Below are 19961 nucleotides of genomic sequence, written 5' to 3' on the forward strand. Positions count from 1 at the left end.
GTGGACAAATTTTTGTCCATGAAATGTTCCTTGTTGGGTGTGAATGGACAGTCACCCGAAGCAGTCAATTCTTTTGAGCTCACATGCTCATCCAGTTACTAGAATGTAGGCCAGCAAGATTTCTGTGGAATAGTTTGAGTATTGAGAGAAAAGAAAAAATGAAAATAAATCCCAAGACTATAATTAGAATCACTATAGAGACAAAACTATTAACCACTCCTAATATGATTCTTATACAAATATTGAATCTCTTTCCCAGAAATAAAAGTTTGAAAACTTTATCTTTCTTAAAAATTTGAGTCATGGCAAATTCATGTTATGATTGAGCATAAAATTTCTAACCACAGAGTAGAAATTCCTCTTTATTTCTATGGCTTCATGATTTCAGCTAGGAAGTTTATCAGGCGAGTGCAGTGGTTCCCTGGAGAAGAATGATGTTTTTACTTGTGATGTTCAGGCTTGCTCGGACATTTAGTGCCATCTTCAAAGCCTGTAGGAAATCACCAGCAAGAACATCTCTCTTCTTGCAGGACCACTTTGCCCTCCCACCAGCAATACCTGAGCGGTTCTGTATCCCCACCAACACATCTGTCTTTCTGGTGACATCCAAATCAGAGGAAGTGACCTGGCTCCCCTTTGAGGTGTTGCTTTGAACTCCTCTGCTGGCTGAGGGTCCATTCTGTACATCTATCAGCCAACTATCAATCTTCTTTGTAGAACTATCTATCCTGATCCTTGATTAATTTTTAACTGAATCATTTTTCTTTTTATTGTTGAGTTCTAAGACCACAGTATATAAACTTTTTTTAAAAAGATTTATTTATTTATTACTATGTACACAATGCTCTGCCTACATATACACTTGCATGCCAGAAGAGGGCATCAGATCACATTATAGATGTTTGTGAGCCACCATGTCGTTGCTGGGAATTGAACTCAGGACCTCTGGAAGAGCAGTCAGTGCTCTTAACCACTAAGCCATCTCTCCAGCCCAAACTTTTTTTTTTTTTTTTAACCAGACATGATTTGCAAGCATTCCTTCTCATTTTCTGGGGTGCTTTTTCCTTGCTATTTTCATAGCATTCTTCAGACCAGAAGTTTTTATTCTGATAATCTCCCTTTTCCAACTTTAACTATTTGTTTCTTGTGCTTTTTGGTGTCAACTCTAAGAAATTGCCTAATACAAGATCACAGAGATTTAAATTTTATCTTGTCTTCTAAAATTTTTTTTATATAACTTTTATACTTAGGTTTTCTATTCACTTTGGGTTAATCTTTTTATATACTATGATCAGGGCTGGGGGGTAAGCTTTATTTTGTAACCAATGGTCCCAGCACAGCTTTTTGAAGACTATTCTTCTCCTTGCCAGAAGTCAATTTCCCATAGACATGAGGCTTACTTATGAATGTTCTAGTCAATCCCATTTGTATGTTTGTCTACACAGCAGTACAATTCTTCCTTGATTACAGCAGCTTTGTAGGAAGTTTTAAGCCAGGAGAAGAGTGAACGTTCCAGTCTTGCTCCCTTCTGTGGTTGTCTCAGTCATGTTGGATCCCTTGAATTTCTGTATGGCTTTTGGCATTAATACATTAGTCTTTACAAACAAGCAAGCTGGAAATGTGATGGAGTTTAGATGATAGATTAATTTGGGGAGCACTAGAACCAGCCACACCGAGTCTTTTGGTTCACAAGCATGGCCTGTCACCAGCGACCCCTTCAGGGACATCTGTTGGCCCTCCTAGAATTTGCTGAGAGCTTCTTTGGTTGTGCACAGAAGAAAGCAGGCATGAAATGTCACGTGTTAGTGTCTGAGAGCTACCTTTTGAGATGGACCAATCTAGTGCAATGACTTCATTTGCTGTCAGTATGAGTGACCTGTGAACCGTAGGCCTCTGTCCCTGTAGTCCCTTATTGAATTGTAAACTTGGCTTTACAGTGTGAAAGTCTGCCTTCCTATGTCCCTGTCACCTCACCATCACTGAATGATGTTGAAGCTGGATCAGGTCAGGCATCAGAGAACATCTGTGATTTCACCAGGGTTCTTGAGTTTTGTAAAATGGACAGATGAGTATTAAAATCTCAGTAACTTCAGTGAGGCAAAAGACTACTTTTTAAATCTGGTAAATTCTGAGTGATCCTAACAGTGAGGCCACATGATCATATTTGGACCCTACTTTGCCAAATCTATGTTTGTCTTATAAATATGTAGATAATGGGATGTGTCCCTGGACATAGCTGTCACATCTCGAATGTCAACCTGCTCTGATGATTTAGAGCCAGGCTGTGAAAGGAACACCCTAGTACACATGAGGAAAGCAAGAGATGAATTGGCTTAAAGCCAGTCAGAAAATGTGTTCCTGGCCTTCCACAGTCTGGGTCATGGGGTAAGACAAATTATCCCCCATCTGGCCTTCGACCTACCAGGATCCTGTGGGAATGCACTGGCTTTGCCACACAGTGTGATCTTATAATCCCTGCCCATCTGTGACCAGCCCATTTCCTGCCTGCCTCATCTCTCTCTCTCTCTCTCTCTCTCTCTCTCTCTCTCTCTCTCTCTCTCTCTCTCTCTCTCTCTCTCTCCCCTCCTCTCTCTCCTCTCTCTCCGCTCTCTCTCTCTCTCTCTCTCTCTCTCTCTGCCCTCTTTCTTTGCTTTGTAGCCTGTGCTTATGTCTCTGTATCTCTCAGGCCAGCCAAGTAGTCCCAATGCCTCATTTCTCTCTGTCTTCTATGGATGTGGGTGTGTAAAAAGCTTTTAGTCTCTGAGCCTGCCGAGAGGTTGTTCCTCCACATTCACAGAACACATCTGGTGCAAGAAAACATATGTGGGAGAAAAACAGTTTCAGAGAGTTTAAAAACACATCATCACATTCAGAATGAGAGTTGAATTACTTTTCCTAAACATGTGTAATGTTTACACAGGAGGTCATTTCATTGTTAGCCACGAATAGACTCATATTTTCACGTTTAAGATTTTTCACATTGTTGTTTCTCACTAAGAAGCTGGGTTTCAGACAAACCATTGTCATAAGCCCAGAGACTCATGTGAATCAGTCTCCTCTCTTCTCTGTTGCTGAGACTGCTCTAGGTGACATGTTATGAGTCACTTGCTTGAGAGGGTACAGTCTAGTGTAATAGGCAGTTGTCCTCAATGGACTGAAACACAGGGCCTAGGCTCTTCCCCCTGATCTGTGGAACAAAAGTGGTATAAAGTGTTCAGCCAATGAGGACACAGGCAGAGGTGGCCATGAAGGGGAGATTGAGGCAGAAGGGAGGATATCAGCATACTTAGACAGAGCAGCATTGCCTCGTCTTCGAAGGAAGTCTGGTTTCATAACCTGGAGTCATCATCACTCAAAACTCTTGTGGTGATGTCTCAGGTTTGTATCGTCCTAAAGAAACTGAGTTTTAGCTGGGTGTGGTGGCGCATGCCTTTAATCCCAGCACTCGGGAGGCAGAGGCAGGCAGATCACTGAGTTCAAGGACAGCCTGGTCTACAAAGTGAGTCTAGGACAGCCAAGGCTACACAGAGAAACCCTGTCTCAAAAAACCAAAATAAAATAAAATAAAATAAAATAAAAATAAAAAGAAACTGAGTTTTTTGTTTTTGTTTTTGTTTTTGTTTTTAAACAGAGCTCTAGTCTATGGTTGTTGATTCAGGGAGGGAAGGCATTGTCAGCTCAAGTGGCATAATTTCATTTATTATATATGAATGTGTATACACATAATAACAATTAAGTAAAAATAAGCTATGAATTTGAGAGGGAAAAAGCAAGGATGAAGTAAGGTGGGCCTTGAGGGAGGAAAGAGAAGGAGGAAAAATGACATAATTATATATAATTTCTTTTTTAATGGAGAAAAATAGGTCTACAAATGCTAGCATGCTTTAGCTAGGTAGAAAATGTAACGCTATTAAAGTTAACGCAAACCCAAAGTATATTGAGTAGACCAGTTTCTCTTTCTAAAATTAATGCACCCTTTCCTCAAAGAAGTGAGTGCACATTTATTATATGCAGAGATTTAAAAGTGTAGTTTATTGGCATTTTCAGTCAATAAATTCTTTTGTTGGGAAGAAACAGACATCATTAGAAAGCTGGGGAAAATGAAATGCCATTGGAGCTGGAATACACATCTTAATTCTTTAGACTCTTTGGAGTCCATGTTATTCTGTCACACCATCAAGGATGTGCCTTGGGCTTTTGTAGACGATAGTATACACAGTGCCCACATATATGTACACTCACATACCACACATGGTGTATGTACAAACACGCTCCACACAGTTATAAACTGAAGCTAGCCTTTCAGAAAATGATTGAGAAATTCCAGATGAAATATAATTAATTTTACACACACACACACACACACACACACACACACACACTGCTGTAGAGTTTAAAGTGTTACAAAGGCTTTACAAAGTATTTCCTAAAAACAGCAGAAACAGTTGATGTTTCTTCCTTTCTGTTCTGGACTCAGTCAGCCAGAAACACCTAGTCACTGAGCATTATAGCTAATCACCACTTAATTCCAGCTGTCTGAAAGCACGTGCAGTCTATAGTCTGGTTCCCAGCTCTGGCCAAGATCACTGTCACCTGGGACCTGTTTCCACTTGCATGTTCCCAGTCACGCCATGTAGCACCTACTGAATGGGAATTTGGAGGGAGGAACAGAAAAGGAGGAAGGGCAAGAAGAGGTAAAAGCCCTCACCAGTTCATGAATCGTGTGTGTGTGTGTGTGTGTGTGTGTGTGTGTGTGTACGTGCACACGTGCCTATTTTGAAAAGATTTGGAACTCTCTCAGGATGTTCTCCTTGGCGCACGGGATGAGCTACGCGTCTGCCTGCACCACTTATCTAGGATACAACTCCACAACATTACTTAGTGGTCCTTTCTGTCATTTGAAAAGTTACCCTAGTGGCCCAGACAGTGGCATTCTCCAGTCTGTTTAATAGAATCTGGTACATCTTACCTTCCTAATTATTGATTAAGGGGCTCAGGGGCCATTTCTTGACAGAAGCCTCATAGTGGTAGAAAAAGAAAAGAAACTGCTCAAAGATGCCTTTGTACTAGAACAAGAAAATTGAATACCAAGCTGGTGGAAAAGGGGTCAACCTCACATCATGTGAGTGAGATGATCCAGACATGGCATAACAGGGAGACTTTGGGAACAGCAGAATGGAATCAGAGGTAGGACACTTGAAGGGAGAACCCCAAGGGCATGTTGATGACAAGATGACAAAACCAGCTGCCCCATGGCCTGCAGGAAGCAGAACTAGGCAGCCTTTCTGTCCCAGACACACACTGTGACAGGTGGTACAAATGAAGCCAACCTTCAGGGACCAATCTAGTTTAATGCCTCACTGGCACCTTAGCACCTCAGTGATGCATAAAAAGTTTCATGAAGGACTTGGAAAGATGGCATCCTAGAGTCTCACATAGTGGGAATCCAAGTTAGAGTTAATAGCTACATCAAAGGAATAATCAACATACAAGTACACAGCCAACCACAAATGCAAGTGGATCACTTCTGGGACCTTCTGGTCCTGGACACCTAGAGAGTGTGTGTGCAGCGATCTGTCTCTCTGTCCCTCATGTGATAAACAGAGGGCTGAGTCTCTGAAGTGAGAATGGCTACAGAAGAGCGCGTCCCCCCAGCTTTCCTACTCTGCCTCACAGCTGTAGGCTTTCACGCAGAGCTGTCCTAAGGCAGACAGTGCTTGCTAGCATGTTGGTCTTGCAGCCTCAGATGTGAAACTCCCTAATTTCTATGACTGAGAGAGACTTTTTGTCAACACCCAATAAAGAGGTGTGATGTAACAGTCACAGTTGAGTGTTCTCACATTCTGTGCCAGCATGATGGCTGGGCCCTGGGAGTGAAGAGACAGAACAATGCCAACTTCTTCCCTGTTCTATCCGGACAGAGGTGGTACACTGGTGGATACTTGTCTATACTGTCTGTGCTATCACTTTGAGGATTATTATTAACAAAATCTCTGTATTACCCTGACATGTGCTTAATAGGTTGCTTGCCAGGGTCAAGACATTCAATCAAAATCATTTTCTTTATTTTCCAACATCCCAGATACTGCAATATTGGCCTAAGGAGTATAAATGAGACGAGGACTTGGGGCCACATCTTTGAGAGGGGAAATAATGGCATCCTAGATGATTTACTTACGACCTTCACGCAATCGCAAATGCCCAGTGAACGCCAGTTTTACACTGAGGCCCCTGGCTTAATGCACCAGGCATTAAACGCATGAACATTTCTTTAGTGCTGCTTAGCTGAAGTTTATCGCGGTCATTGAGCCATTGCCTAGCAACTTGAGAAGGCTATCAATGGGCTCTTTGTCTTCAGTCCTGGCAAAAACAGTCCCTCGCAGCTCTCCTTATCAGCACTGGGAAGTTTATCAGGAAGAAGTGCTTCCACTGAGAAAAACCAAATCTGACCCTCTTCCCATTGGCCCCCCTCCCCCAAATATTTTAGAGATCCTTTCTTGCAGCAACTAGTTTTTAACCTCTTCCTTGGTGGACATTTCAACGAGATTGTCTTAGGGTATCTCATTATCTTTCTATTTCTCCTTAGCTGGGGACAATGGCTCCCAGACTACAAAAGTCTGCCTTCCTGGTTCAGGAAGGAAAGGGACCTGTATCAGAAGGATCTTCCTGCTCTGGCTTCGATCCTTCCAGGCCCCCACATTCAGGGAAGGTGTTCTCTCACTACTCGCTGGCCCACACCCTCTCTACAAGCACTCTCACAGACACAGTGAAAAACATCCCCTCTCTACTCTAGGCACGCTGGCACCCAGGGCCAAGCATTATACCCCATGCGTGTTAGTTCCTAGACAGCACAGCCAGGCTCCATCGCTGTCACAGCTGACGCGATACGTTGCTTTGGGCAGGTAAGGAACAGAGGAACGTCCCATCTGCATCTTCTACATCTGTCTCTAGAATTCTCTTCTCCTTTGGTTGGTCTTCTCATTTTTTTTTTTTTTTCATGCTTCACTTCAATAACCTCTGCTTGCCACAGAACCTTTTGTTTTCAAGACTTATCTATCCACATAATCATCCACTCTCCTACGAAACATAAATTGAGCTATGTCATCCCTCATTTGGTCGCTGCTAACATGGTGTGGGGAGGAATGAGACAACGACGTTTTTTTTTCCATAATCTTGCCCTCTTAGCTGTTCTCACAAATCCATGGCTACCCCACATCCTTCACTTGGCATTTCTAGTTCCCAAGTTCCAGATGTTCCCAACTTTGATAATTCCTGAGGGATTTCTGCATACTTCTTGGGACTCTGAATCTTGTAGTTGTTCCTTTAGCCTAGAACTATCTTCCTTCATTCCTTGATCCAGGTCACTGGACAGAGCTGGGGATGTGGCCTGGGGCTTTATCACCCTGGAGTTAACTTTTTGGAGACTATGTCACCAACAAGCCAGCACTGGCTAGACTCTTAGAAGGTATATTGACTTAAATTATTTTTAATCTTTGAAACAAGGAAATAAAAAATGTTTTGCAGAACTCTGTTGAAATTGGTAAATATGAGATCAATAAAAATAATGAGAGGATAGAGGTGTTAAAGCAAACTTACAGCTCTTTCAACACCTCTTTATCTCAGACCGTATCTTACTGCAGGGATGCCCTTATACAGCTCACTTCCCCAGCCTGATACCAGGATGTAATTCAAAGAAACACTAAGCCAGGACAGGAGGCAGGCAGTCTATGGAACAAAAGGATGGGTAAATCATGTAAAATGTGGTCTTTCTTCTTTCTTCTCATTCCTTTTTTTTTTTTTTTTTCTTTTTCTACCTGGTGGATCTCCTTGCTATTTCATGCTGCTTTTTACTTACCAGAAAAATTACCTTGAAGGAGTTGACCCTAACAGATGGGTGTTCTAGCCAGCTGGACAAATCTCTTGAGGCAAGAGGAATCAAATGCCAAGCATAGGATCACTTAATTTATGTCTGACCTTGAGTCATTTTTTATAACTAGCTCTGAGTGCTTATCCACAGATCATGATGACCTATAAGATTGAAAGCCAGTGCAATGGCTGTTCTTGCTTGTCAACTTGACCACAACAGAAATGAACTAAAAACCCAAGTGGCTAAGTACGCTATGAGGGATTTTTTTTCTTAGTTAAATCATTGAAAATGAGAAGGCCCACTTTTAATGTGGACCCTGCCTTCTGGTAACAACGTATATAAAAGAAATAGAATGGAGGGCTTGCTCTCTTTGCCTGCTTGCGTTTTTCACTTTCACCAGCATGTTCATCCCTTCCCTGGATCAGAGCCTGCTTCTCTGGGGTTCAGGAACATCCTGAGACATACAATATGAGCTGAACAACTATCGGATTCTTGTACTTTCTGCTGACAGACAGCCATTGTTAGAATAGTGGGACCACAACCCATAAGCCATCCTAATCAAATCATATATACATATACACAAATATATGTATACATAGAAATGTATGTATGTTAGAGGTTTGTGTACCTTAGCTTCCTGTAAGTGTTTATGAGGTCATGACTGATTTATGGTTCCTTTATTTCCCAAATAAAAAGTTAAATAGCTCCATACAATTTCATAACCATGATTTGGACAAAAGCACATAAGTGGTATTAGCTGGGATATTTTGCCCCATGTGTTCAATGTGAAATAAAAATTTTAAGAGTGAAGTTGGCGATACATATGAGTGCATTGGCTTATCCAGCACATTAGATCTTTGAAATATTTTAGGGTTGTGAGTACTACTCCTCAATAGGGCTTCCTTGACATAAAATAATTTAGTCATCTTATGTTCTGCTCAATCGTTGCACACTTTGTTCATTTCTCTGTAAAAACAAAAAATGGGGAGGGAACAAGCAGGAAATCAACAGTATTTTGTTTTTTGGGTTTTTTTTAGTAAATTTTTCTTTCAAGAGACAGAGCCCAGGGCTTCCTGTTGTACCCTTCTATTAAAGAAGAAAAGCCAAAGTGGTGGAAGTATTTTTTCCTTAGCTCCATAGGAGGGAGTACTGTGTATTAGATAACATTAAGATGACTATGTGTTGGTGTTTATATGTGTTAAGAACTGGATTTAAGCCTGATATCATCTCTGCTCATTGTTGTCAGTGAAACTTGCTTTTCCACCATCCTTGACCCTCACAATTGTATTAGCATCTTCAGATGCCCACACTACCCCTCTCTCAACCCTGTCTTGTGTGTGATGTTTCAGGTGTTCACTGTGACAGTGTATGTGCCGAGGGACGCTGGGGTCCTAACTGCTCGCTGCCTTGCTACTGTAAAAATGGGGCTTCGTGTTCTCCCGACGATGGCATCTGTGAATGTGCACCCGGATTCCGAGGCACCACTTGCCAGAGAAGTAAGTGTCTCCTAGGTAATGGTTTCTCCTGGGAATTATGTACAGAACCATCTCTGTCCCACCTCTTAAGTTTCTAATGATGTTCTATGGCTGTCAAGGGCAGAGGACTCCTTGAAGAATGGTCCTCAAATAATCCTTCCCCCAAGAACTTTGCTCTTTTCAGCCTCTAGGATTAATTTAACAGAAGGGGGCGCTAGCCGCTTCTTCTTAGTGATGATTTCATTACCTCATTGGCACCATCATCAGGATGCTCAGTTCTTCCTTCGAGTGTGCAAATGGTGTTCCAGAAATCCACTGACCTGTAAATATTTTATTTGGCAATTTGGCACCAGCCTCACCTCAATTACCAGAAGTCAACATCAGCCAAACCTCGAGGCAATCTCACACCTCACTAGTAATCTGGAAGTCAGTGCTGTGGGGAAAGCAGAATTAAAGTTTAAAATGGGCCCTGTTGACACTGTTTCACAAAGCCTTGAATTAAGAAATGATCCATAGCATCTTACTAAATCTTTTGGTAATGCAATCAGAGAAGAATATGTGACCCGTTATAACATACACCATTTGTAATTTCTCAAATCAGTTGCTTTTTCCATTAAAGAGTTCAATGCAAACTTTTTATATTTAAATCCAAATAAAATTTTTGGAAGTGTCCAAATATGTAGCATTCTTTTTTTTTTTTTTTTTTTTTTTTTTTTTTTTTTTACTTACTCTCTCTAATCACAATTAATCTGTACTTCTTTTTTGAAGGAGAAAGATATTCAAATTTTGAGTGTTTATCTTTTTTTTTTTTTAATCCTGGTTCTTAAAGAAAGATTAACAAATGGCTTGAGAATACTTAATTGAGATATGGATATTTAGAGTTTGATTTTTTTCCATTTTCTTATTTGTTCAACAAGTCTTTGAGCCCCTGGTCTAGGCCTGGCCTTGAGCCAACCACAGGAATAGTACATCTGAGACATTCCCTCATCCCAGTGAAATTCAGAGTTTAGTGGCTTCTTTCCTTCTTAAAAGCTGCCTCTCTTGTTTCATGCCTGAAAAAAAAAAAAATCTCATCATTTTGTTTTTTAAAGTTTTCTCATTTCTCCATTTTAACTAGACCCCTGTGTAGAACAGGAGATACACCCAACTCAGAAAGGTAACCCTGATCCATTCCATTTGCAGTCTGCTCCCCAGGGTTTTACGGACATCGCTGTAGCCAGACATGCCCACAGTGTGTGCACAGCAGCGGCCCCTGCCACCACATCACAGGCCTGTGTGACTGCTTGCCTGGCTTTACGGGCGCCCTGTGCAATGAAGGTAAGTGTCCGAGCAGACTGGAGCGCCATGGAGGATGACCAAGCTTCTGGAAGTCCGCTCTCAGACTTCTCCAAGGCCACATGTGCCTGCTATTATCAGCTCTAGGCAGTCCTGAAAATGGCACAAGTATTGGAAGCGCTGCCTCATCCCCAGGCTCTTGGGTCCCTTGGTTGTGTCTTTCGGTTTCATTGGAACCATCCCCTCATGAATTCAGTGTGGGAAAGGATCGTGATTCCCTGAGAGAGAAAACACATCTGATTTCTATAAATGCCACAGTGACTTTTTGAGATGCTGCAATGAAGCCTTTGACTTCCTGTTGGCAAACATGAGCCCATCTGGGATTAGGGTGTGTGCTCTCTCTTGCAGAGGCGAGCAGGCAGTGGGCAGCTGAGTGTGACCCTGACCCTGGAAATTGTTCTGTGAGGTGGGTTCCTACTGTTGCTGACTAAACTTCACTTTATTCGCAGTGTGTCCCAGTGGCAGGTTTGGGAAAAACTGTGCAGGTGTCTGCACCTGCACCAACAATGGCACCTGTAACCCCATTGACAGATCCTGCCAGTGCTACCCAGGTTGGATTGGCAGTGACTGCTCCCAGCGTAAGTCTTGTTGGAGAAAAACCTGCTGTTTTGTTGTTGTTGTTGTTTGTTTGTTTGTTTTGTTTTGTTTTTATGTCTTAGGGCTGAATGGTGAGAGTTTATGTGATCAGGAAAGAATATATCACCTTGACCACTTATCAAATGTATCATAGTTTTTAAATTAAGAGTTCTGTGCAATGGCCTATTAATAAATAGATGTAACTCTTTGGCAAAACCTAAGTTTATAATTTTTTTTCTATTCACTGCTCAATGACTATCTCTATACCTCTCTATCTATCTATATGGTTAGTCACTGAGTAATTAACAAGGCTCCATGTAGCCAAGGCCGGCTTCAAACTACCTATGTAGTCTTATATATATTAAATATGTATAACTACACATGTATTATATATAAATGTGTCAATGGATGGTTAGTCATTGAACATATATATTGAATAATAAATGCATATATATATATATATATATATATGGTTAGTCATTGATTATATAGCAAGGCTCTATGTAGCCAGACTTTGAAAGGCTCATTTAGTGCATTTTCACAAGGGAGTCAGCGTTTGACTAAAGACAGTGCATGTGTCTGCTCTTCCACTCTTCACGGCAGCTTTCATGACCCATGCTCAGCTCATAGTGATTCAACATGGTGCACACATAATGGGGCAAGGAATGACTCTTACTCTATGTGGCCATTTGCCGGTCATTGAATTTGGACTCTAGACTTTTATAATCCGTCTATAAATATTAATTGGTGAGGAATATATTCTTCCCTGAATGTTAGTTTTGTTTTCACTCACTCTGGCCATCCTCCATTTCTGAGATAAGAAAACCTTTGGTGAAAGGAATGTTTGTTGTTGTAGATGTTTTTGTAGTATGTACTTTAATCTATTTGGGGGTGGAATTTCAGAAATAGCTGCCATCTATTCAAATCTGTGCATTGCATGCCTCTGACTAACTCAGGTTGGCATGGGAGCAGGTGGAGGAATAGGCACTCAAAGTGAGTGACAGGGCTTAGGAAAGAAAGCAAAGACCGCCGTCAGTGCTGGAGCATGACTAGTGTAATTTGCTTCTTCAAAACATATTCTTTATTTTGGAAGTTGGTTACTTCCTCATTTGGAGGAGGAATGTGCTGGAAGGAACAAAAATGGGAACAGCACTGTGAATGGAGACAATAGCATGGCCTGTCCCCATAACCACTCCAGAGGAAACTGATTGATTTGGCAAGCCTTGCTTCTCCTGGGGGCCATTGGTTTCATTGACTCCCTATGGTCTCTGTGGGCCCATCTTAATATTTCTTCTTGGCTAATTATCAGCCAGTTTCAAAAGAGCAAAGTCCTTCATCAAGCAAGGAGAGACTTTCAAAATCAATGGAGTGCATTTAAAGGGGCAGGTGTCCTTGGCAAAATGACTATCGAAAGCCTTGTCTCTATACTTACCTTTGGAGATGGAACATTTGAATGATCTTTATTTCCAGTCTTCGATCACAACCCAGCACAGGGAATAAAAGCCTGCTGCAAGTGGCCACCTTAGAAAACTGTGCTCCAGGCAGAAGATGGTCCATGAAAGTTTATTAAGCAGCATTAGAAGTAGTTTGTTTGGGGCTATGGAGGTTACTGTGTGGTTTCAAGCTCTCGCTGCTGAATCCCGAGGACCCTAGAACCTTCTAAGCAAGTTGGAGGGGTCCCATAAACCCTTGTAACTCTACCCCCAGTGCCCCCTTCTGATATCCACGTATACACCGTTGTGCACACCTACACACATGTTGCACATACACTCACAAGGACACATAAACACAGCTAAAATAAATAAATATAAAAAGAAATGCTGGTAAGGAAATTGGGTGAAGGAAAACAAATTAGAATTTTCTCAGAAAAAAAGTTGTTGGGGTAGAGAGTACTGCATGTAGCATCAGGATGGCAGACATTTTAGGTCTCTTCATCCTGAGCCTCACTGTGTGGCCTTAAGAGTGAAGCCATACTTAGGTACCAAACAGCAAGCATCTCTGGGGATCCGTGTGGCCTTAGACAAGATCCCATTACCCACTATTGAGCCAAAACGTCCTCACCTATAAAATAAGGAAGTCTGCTTATAAAACTCATCCTAATACTGCTGTGGACCATGAATGTCCTCTGTTATTTTTCCTCCTATTCTTGGGTAAAGATGGTACATATATTTATGGGAAATGCTTTTCATTTTAAAATGACTTTAGCTTCATTTATTTTCTTCATTGCTCCAAATATAATAAAATAGAAACTGTAAGTAGCCGTCTCTTTAGTTCTTAAAGCTGAAGTATAAATAAAACAATTTTTAAGTAAATAAAACCATTTTTTTAAGTCTAGTTATTTTGCCTATTTGATGTGGCTTCCTAATAGCTCTCCCCCTGACAGTACCTGATCATGATTTAGTTGTGTTTTTTTCTGCTTCTTCCCTGATTAAGCTGAATCTTATAACTAGTATCCTTAGCACAGAAAATAAGATTTCAACGGCAACTCTGGAGCCTAGCTGCCAGGCCAGGATTGGAAAGTCAAAGCCCTGGGCACATGACCTAGGAACCCCAAGGAGAATCAAAGCCCAGAGCCCAAGACTTGGGAGCCCCAAGTCTGTGACCTCGGGGCCCCTGAGGGAAGCCCCTCCCTATCTGATCCTTACTGTGTTGTTCCCTCCTGGGGAGACTGGGTTTTAGGAGGGTCATTCTTGTCCTCCTCATCTCACCTGGTAGTTCCACAGTTCCCCTCATCCCTGTCGTTCAGTTCACTTGTACTTTTGCTCCCTCACAAAACAGAAGCACTCGGAGGGTGGTTCAGACTCCTCTTTTGTTCTTTGTTCTTTTCCTTGGGTCTAGAACAGTGCCAGATACTCAGTCTATGTCATCTGTTTAACTTTGATTCTTTAAAGTAAGTTTTGTTCCCTCAAGTCCTTCCGATGCTGTAAGCCTGCGTGTGTATCAGTCACATTGGTCGTTATGGTGACCAGCATCGTCCTATGGGTTTAGTGTGGATTTAGCACAAAATTCAGTCTCTGAAGTGAATTGTGAGGGCACGGTCCATGTTAGCAGTATTAACCCAGGACAAGGAAGGAGCTTGGGAGAAGGTGGGTGGAATGGTCTGTTTAGTGCAGACCTGCGGACTCTGACTCATCTCTCCTCGCTTGCTGTGGTTTCAGCTTGCCCACCTGCCCACTGGGGTCCGAACTGCATCCACACCTGCAACTGCCACAATGGAGCCTTTTGCAGCGCCTATGACGGGGAATGTAAATGCACTCCTGGCTGGACAGGACTCTACTGTACTCAGAGTAAGCACGGGTGGGGGGTGGGGGTGGGAGGACGGGGGCGGGGGAAGGGATGGGGAGATGTACTCAGAGTAAGCACGGGTGGGGGCTGGGGTGGGGGTGGGGGGATGGGGAAAGGGATGGGGAGATGGGGAAATGGGGCACTTCCAAGGCTTACCAAGGGGAGCAACACCCACAGAGGAAATATCCTCCCTGTTTGTGAGCATCATGTTAGGTCAGTGAGGGCTCCTTCCAAGCATATGTCACCTATGACCTCAAGTTAGCTACTATTGTCTGAGTGCTTAAGAAGCCCCACATTCCAGAGATCCTTCGGCTGGCTCATATTAGGACACATATTAGGACACTGAGGTGGAACAAGCACTGTGTGTAATTCATTTCGTGTAACTGATTCTCCTTTTATTGTTTTTGTTGTTGTTGTTGTTGTTGTTGTTGTTGTTGTTTGGCCAGACTGCCTTTCTGTGTATGAAATGCTTTCATTCCTTCTGATGGCACAAATGTGAGGATAAATGATAGGGATTCGGAAGTCAGTAGACACACACACACACACACACACACACACACTTCACCGCTTGATTTACTACTGTGTGCTTGCAGAGAAAATGAGGTCTACCAATAAGACTCGCCCATCTCTAAGTGCCTGGCCCACATGCCACAGCATCTGATTCAGTGGCTGCACCAGGATCTGTGAATTTGTATTTCTGTCCCTTGGTGACAATATCAGCTCAGATTCCTATTTTAAAATCCATTCCTCTAGCTTTCACTCTCATATCTCATATCTCATACTGCCCTTTATTTTTCCCCCATGTGGTCTTTAGCATCACAAGATGCAATGTGCAAGCATGTTATAGAATGTTCTACTGCTTCCAGCTGAATGAAGGAGACAAATCAGGAAGGCATTGATTATGGATATTATCAATAGTAACATAGCTTTAAAGGATAGCCATGTTAAGGAAAAAAGATTTTTTAGAAAGTAGGTAATCCATATTTGATATTAATGTGTAAGTATAATAGGGAATAGGTGAAAGGAGACTTCTGGAAATGTCTAGGAGTATGGATGGCCATTGACTTAGATTTGAAAGATACAATTGTCAAGGACAAATTTGAGAGTTATTCTCTAAAGGCTGTGCTTCCATAATGATGTTTGAATTTCTTAGGGGGAAAAGAACATTTAGGTCATTTATAATTCTAAAATTAGGGGCTACTTTAAACAGAGGACCCCTTTTAGGTAGACAGAGCATGGCACAGTGGTACCTTGCATGAGTTTGGTCTCACCATAGCCCTGTCTGCCATCCTGCCTTTACCAGCTGTGGGACTTGGAACACTTAGGGCTTGGAGCCTATCTATAGCATAGGAAGACTCACCCTTGTAATTTTTTAAGCCACTAAAGACCAAACAACAGAATGAATGAAAAGAATCCGGGGCAGAGTGGGTGTCAAACAAATATGTGATATCGGGGATGTCATTGTGAGCTGGCACCTGAGATCTGTGTGCCATTTCTGCCTCTGAAAATTCGAGCTTTCCTTAAACGGCAAAAGAAAAGGCGTGTACTATTTTTGAAAACAACTGACGAACCTGCCTATCCTGAAGTTTTCATTGTGCCTGAAGCACTCTGGCAGAGCAGCTGCTGACTCATGTAAGCCAAGAGAGTCTCTGTGTGTGTGTTCCGTCCCAGGCTTCTGGTGGTCCAAGCCTTAGAAGCCAAGTAGCAGTGCAAGACTTAAAAGTACTTTTCAAAGGCCCTATGAAATACAGTTGGTTTTACCCTTAACCATTCTACCACATAAATTTGGCAATAGTGATAATACGATTTAAATTTATAATGGATACAGTGGACAGGCCTAGTGGAAGAATTTGAGTCATTTTGTACTAAAGGTTAAAAACAAACTACTCACTTCAGTCCAGGAAACTCAAATCCAGGATTATAGAAACCGAGAGAAGAGTGAAAGAGAATACTGCACCCTTCATGGGCTCCAAGGAGTTTTGTAGGAAGACACCAGTGGTGGTCACACTGATAGCTAGGGAACTCTCCTGCCTCCTGTTTGTGGATTACACTCTCCTTGCAGGAGCCCAGACTTGAGACTTCCAAGCAGCCCCATGACAGCCGAGTGGGAATACCTTTAATCTGGCACAACATTCTAAGTCCTTCGAGTTCGACCACAAGTGCATCCGGGCAGGAGACCCATCTCTCATAGGTAGCTCTTCCGACTTGCATTGTCTTCTCCTCACACAGGATGTCCTCTGGGCTTTTATGGCAAGGACTGTGCACTGATATGCCAGTGCCAAAATGGAGCTGACTGTGACCACATCTCGGGGCAGTGTACCTGCCGCACAGGGTTCATGGGACTGCACTGTGAGCAGAGTGAGTACGGGCATGACATCATTGGGTCGGCACGATGTCACTGGGCATCTGGATCACCTTTCTCAAGGGCCCAGAGACGCTAAGGCAGTATAACTGCATCTTCTTTGAGTTGAGTGATGGTTAATTACCAGCACAGTTGGTTTCCCCTTCTCAAGACCCCTTCCCCCACTGGAATCCTTGCTGGCTGTTTTTCCTTCAACTTCTGATTAGGAATTCCACCTGGCACTCTGGAGAGACGGGGCAAGACTGTAAGAATGAGCGAATGAAGGCAAATTCAGCTTTTCCATTATGTTTTTCCTGGCTTTCCTTCCCTCTCATATTTTTGGAACACGGTTCTCTCAGAGGCTGAACAGAGATGGCCAGTCTCCCCTAATGGCAGCAGTGAGTCATGACTTAGATCAGAGGACAGCACTGGTTAGGGAGCCAGCCCCAGGACCTGCTGTGAGGATGAGTGCCAGCAAATGTTGCTACCTTTTTAATAATGACCTTTATTTACTATTTCCACTAACAAATTTTTACCTGAGTCTTAATCCTCAAGACAACATACTACCTCTACAATGTTGTTTTAGTCCCTCTCGGGGAGAATGTGTTGTAGGAATTACCCATGTTTGTTGTTTCAGTTTCCATTTCCAAGAGCTATGTACTTAAAAGGTGAAGGAGCATTAGTGTAGGCTCAATTTTCTTAACCGATATATTTTATTAACAACTTAGTGACTGAGCATACGTCACTTATAACCCAACTAACCAAAACAATAGGAAATGAGGATTAATGGACACAGTAACAAAACCGTAAGGATATCAGTTCAGAGGAATGATTCTCCTGGCACAATCTGCAGGATTTCTTCTGCTGGGATCTAGAGTAACCAGAACCCAGAACCTCAGCAGGAGCCAGAGCCCCAAAGCCTTCCTTCGAGCGGTTCTCTCTAGGAGTGTCTTGAAGTGCAGCGATGGATAGCCAAAACTATTCCAAGTCTCCAAAAAGCCCTGCTTCCAGTTCTGGGCTCATTTATATATCTCCTCCCAGAGTCTGTTCACGGGATCTTTTCAGCTGGCAACAATCAAGCTCCCGCACGAGGTGGTCGGTCTTCTAGTGGATTAGCCTCACCTGTTCTCTCACAAGACTGTTCCAATCCCACACTTGGGATCATAAAAAAACAGGTTTATCTCTCCTTCACATTTAGCCTTAAACAGAGTATATACGATGAGTGTACTATTCTTTTTCTCTGTGGCATTTGTTCAGTCCTAAAGATGAGACAATAACGACCAAAGCTCTCTGATGCTAAAATCCCCTAGGCAGGACAGAATGAACAGTCACCACTGACCACATAGAGTGTTCTTGGGAAGGTGGTTCCAGCGATGACATGGTATAGAGATAGTATAGGCTGCAAAGGTGGGCAGAATCGGTATTCCTCTCTCTGTTACAATCCACAGGCCCTGTGCAGCTCAGAGGTCTTAGGCTTAACTGCTAATACATGGTATGTTTGTGCAGTCTCTTCCTCCTGCACACGCAGCAAGGGCCGGTCCAGGACAAAGCCAGCACAATGTTAGTTTTACGTTGCTGTTCCAGGCACTCATAAAACAGATGCAGAGAGAGTCCTTGAGTCGCATGAGTAGCAGTCTCTCTGTGCTTAATACTATCTATGCCTGCCAAACACAGGCCTAGAGATCAGCACGGGCTCTAAACTGGCTTGCATTCAACTGCCAGGCAACCAGCTATGGTCTTGTTAAGAAAAACCTCTTAAGTGCTTCCGCGATTGCTCTGAACATGAGATTAAAGTGCCCCTGTTTTTGAAGCCCTAACCCAGTGCTCCTTATAAACAAGAATCCAGTTTGCTGGACTCTGATAGCGACAGCACATCGCCCCCTGCTGTTCACTTTGCAAACAACATCTGTGTTGAAGATGCTCAGATTTATGCCACCCATGGTTCTTTTAAATTACAGATTATCGTTAGACTCTGAGATTTCAACGTGAGAAAACTGTACCTGAATCATTCTATCTCAAATGAAACTTACCTAGAAAATAACACAAATTGCTGCTAATTCTGGCAAATCCAAGTGACAACGTCTTTAGCAGGAATCCCAGAGCCTACATATGTGTGTTCTGAAGGCGTTATCTCTAGTTTACGCTGTTTGGCGCAGTTCTCGCTGACCCAGAGATTTGGTTGTGGGTGTCACATCAATTTGCTTTTCATTTTTTCATTTGTTCCACGAGAGTCCCACAGACCATCTACACATGCCTCAGAGCAGTGGGTGTTCAAAGGCAAATGTGTCAGGAGCCGAGCCATATATTGACTGGCTCAGTCCTGAGAAGCCGGCCTGTGAACCCTACCATGGCTCAGGGACCACCGCCCACCTTTGCATACCTCGGGTGGCAGGAGTCTGTCGAAACAGGAACCCATGGGTAGGGCTCAATCCCTGGTATGCAGAGCGTACAGATGAGAGCCTTGGGAAATACAGTGGCTTCGTTTCCTCCCCAGAATGCCCTGCAGGAACATATGGCTATGGCTGTCGCCAGATTTGTGACTGTCTGAACAACTCCACCTGTGACCACATCACCGGCACCTGCTACTGTAGCCCGGGATGGAAAGGGGCTCGATGTGATCAAGGTAACGTAAATGGCCCAGGTGGCTGTTTATGCGGTTTGCTGGATGGATGCTGTATTTTTGCTGCCTCTAATAAATAAAGAAACCATCTAAGGGCTAAGGAAGTTAGACAGTGTCCCTAAGGTCACATAACTAGTGATCAGAATGTCACAGCTTTGACACCATGCTTTTCTCATTCTGAAAGTCCATGGACTTTTTTTTTTTTTTTTTTTTTTTTGAGATTTATTTAGGCATAACTGCCATATAAAACCACACACATTTACCTTACACAATTTTCTGAAATCCACAAGAAAGATGCTATTCATCACTCTTATCTGTTTTCTCACGCCCTTCTCTGCTACCTCTCCCCTACACCGCAGGCCACCACCACGGATCTTCCCACAACTGCTTGCATTCTTTTCTAGAATTTTGTGGGAAAAGAATCACATTGTAATCTTTTTATGCCTGGTTTTGTTTAGTTAC

At 42.8% G+C, this 19961-nt stretch overlaps 1 protein-coding gene across 1 annotated transcript in view; it reads left to right on the forward strand.

The window, feature by feature from the left end:
• Nucleotides 1-19961, forward strand: part of Megf10 (multiple EGF like domains 10) — a 111071-nt gene that overhangs the window by 70509 nt on the left and 20601 nt on the right. The window contains exons 12-17 of the mRNA XM_051163214.1: nt 9217-9363; nt 10525-10659; nt 11127-11255; nt 14412-14540; nt 16768-16896; nt 19374-19502. Coding sequence (XP_051019171.1) covers nt 9217-9363; nt 10525-10659; nt 11127-11255; nt 14412-14540; nt 16768-16896; nt 19374-19502 — 798 coding nt within the window. The remainder of the gene's footprint in view (nt 1-9216; nt 9364-10524; nt 10660-11126; nt 11256-14411; nt 14541-16767; nt 16897-19373; nt 19503-19961) is intronic.

Source organism: Acomys russatus, chromosome 20 (genome assembly GCF_903995435.1).
Source record: "Acomys russatus chromosome 20, mAcoRus1.1, whole genome shotgun sequence".
In the NCBI taxonomy this organism is placed as follows: Eukaryota; Metazoa; Chordata; class Mammalia; order Rodentia; family Muridae; genus Acomys; species Acomys russatus.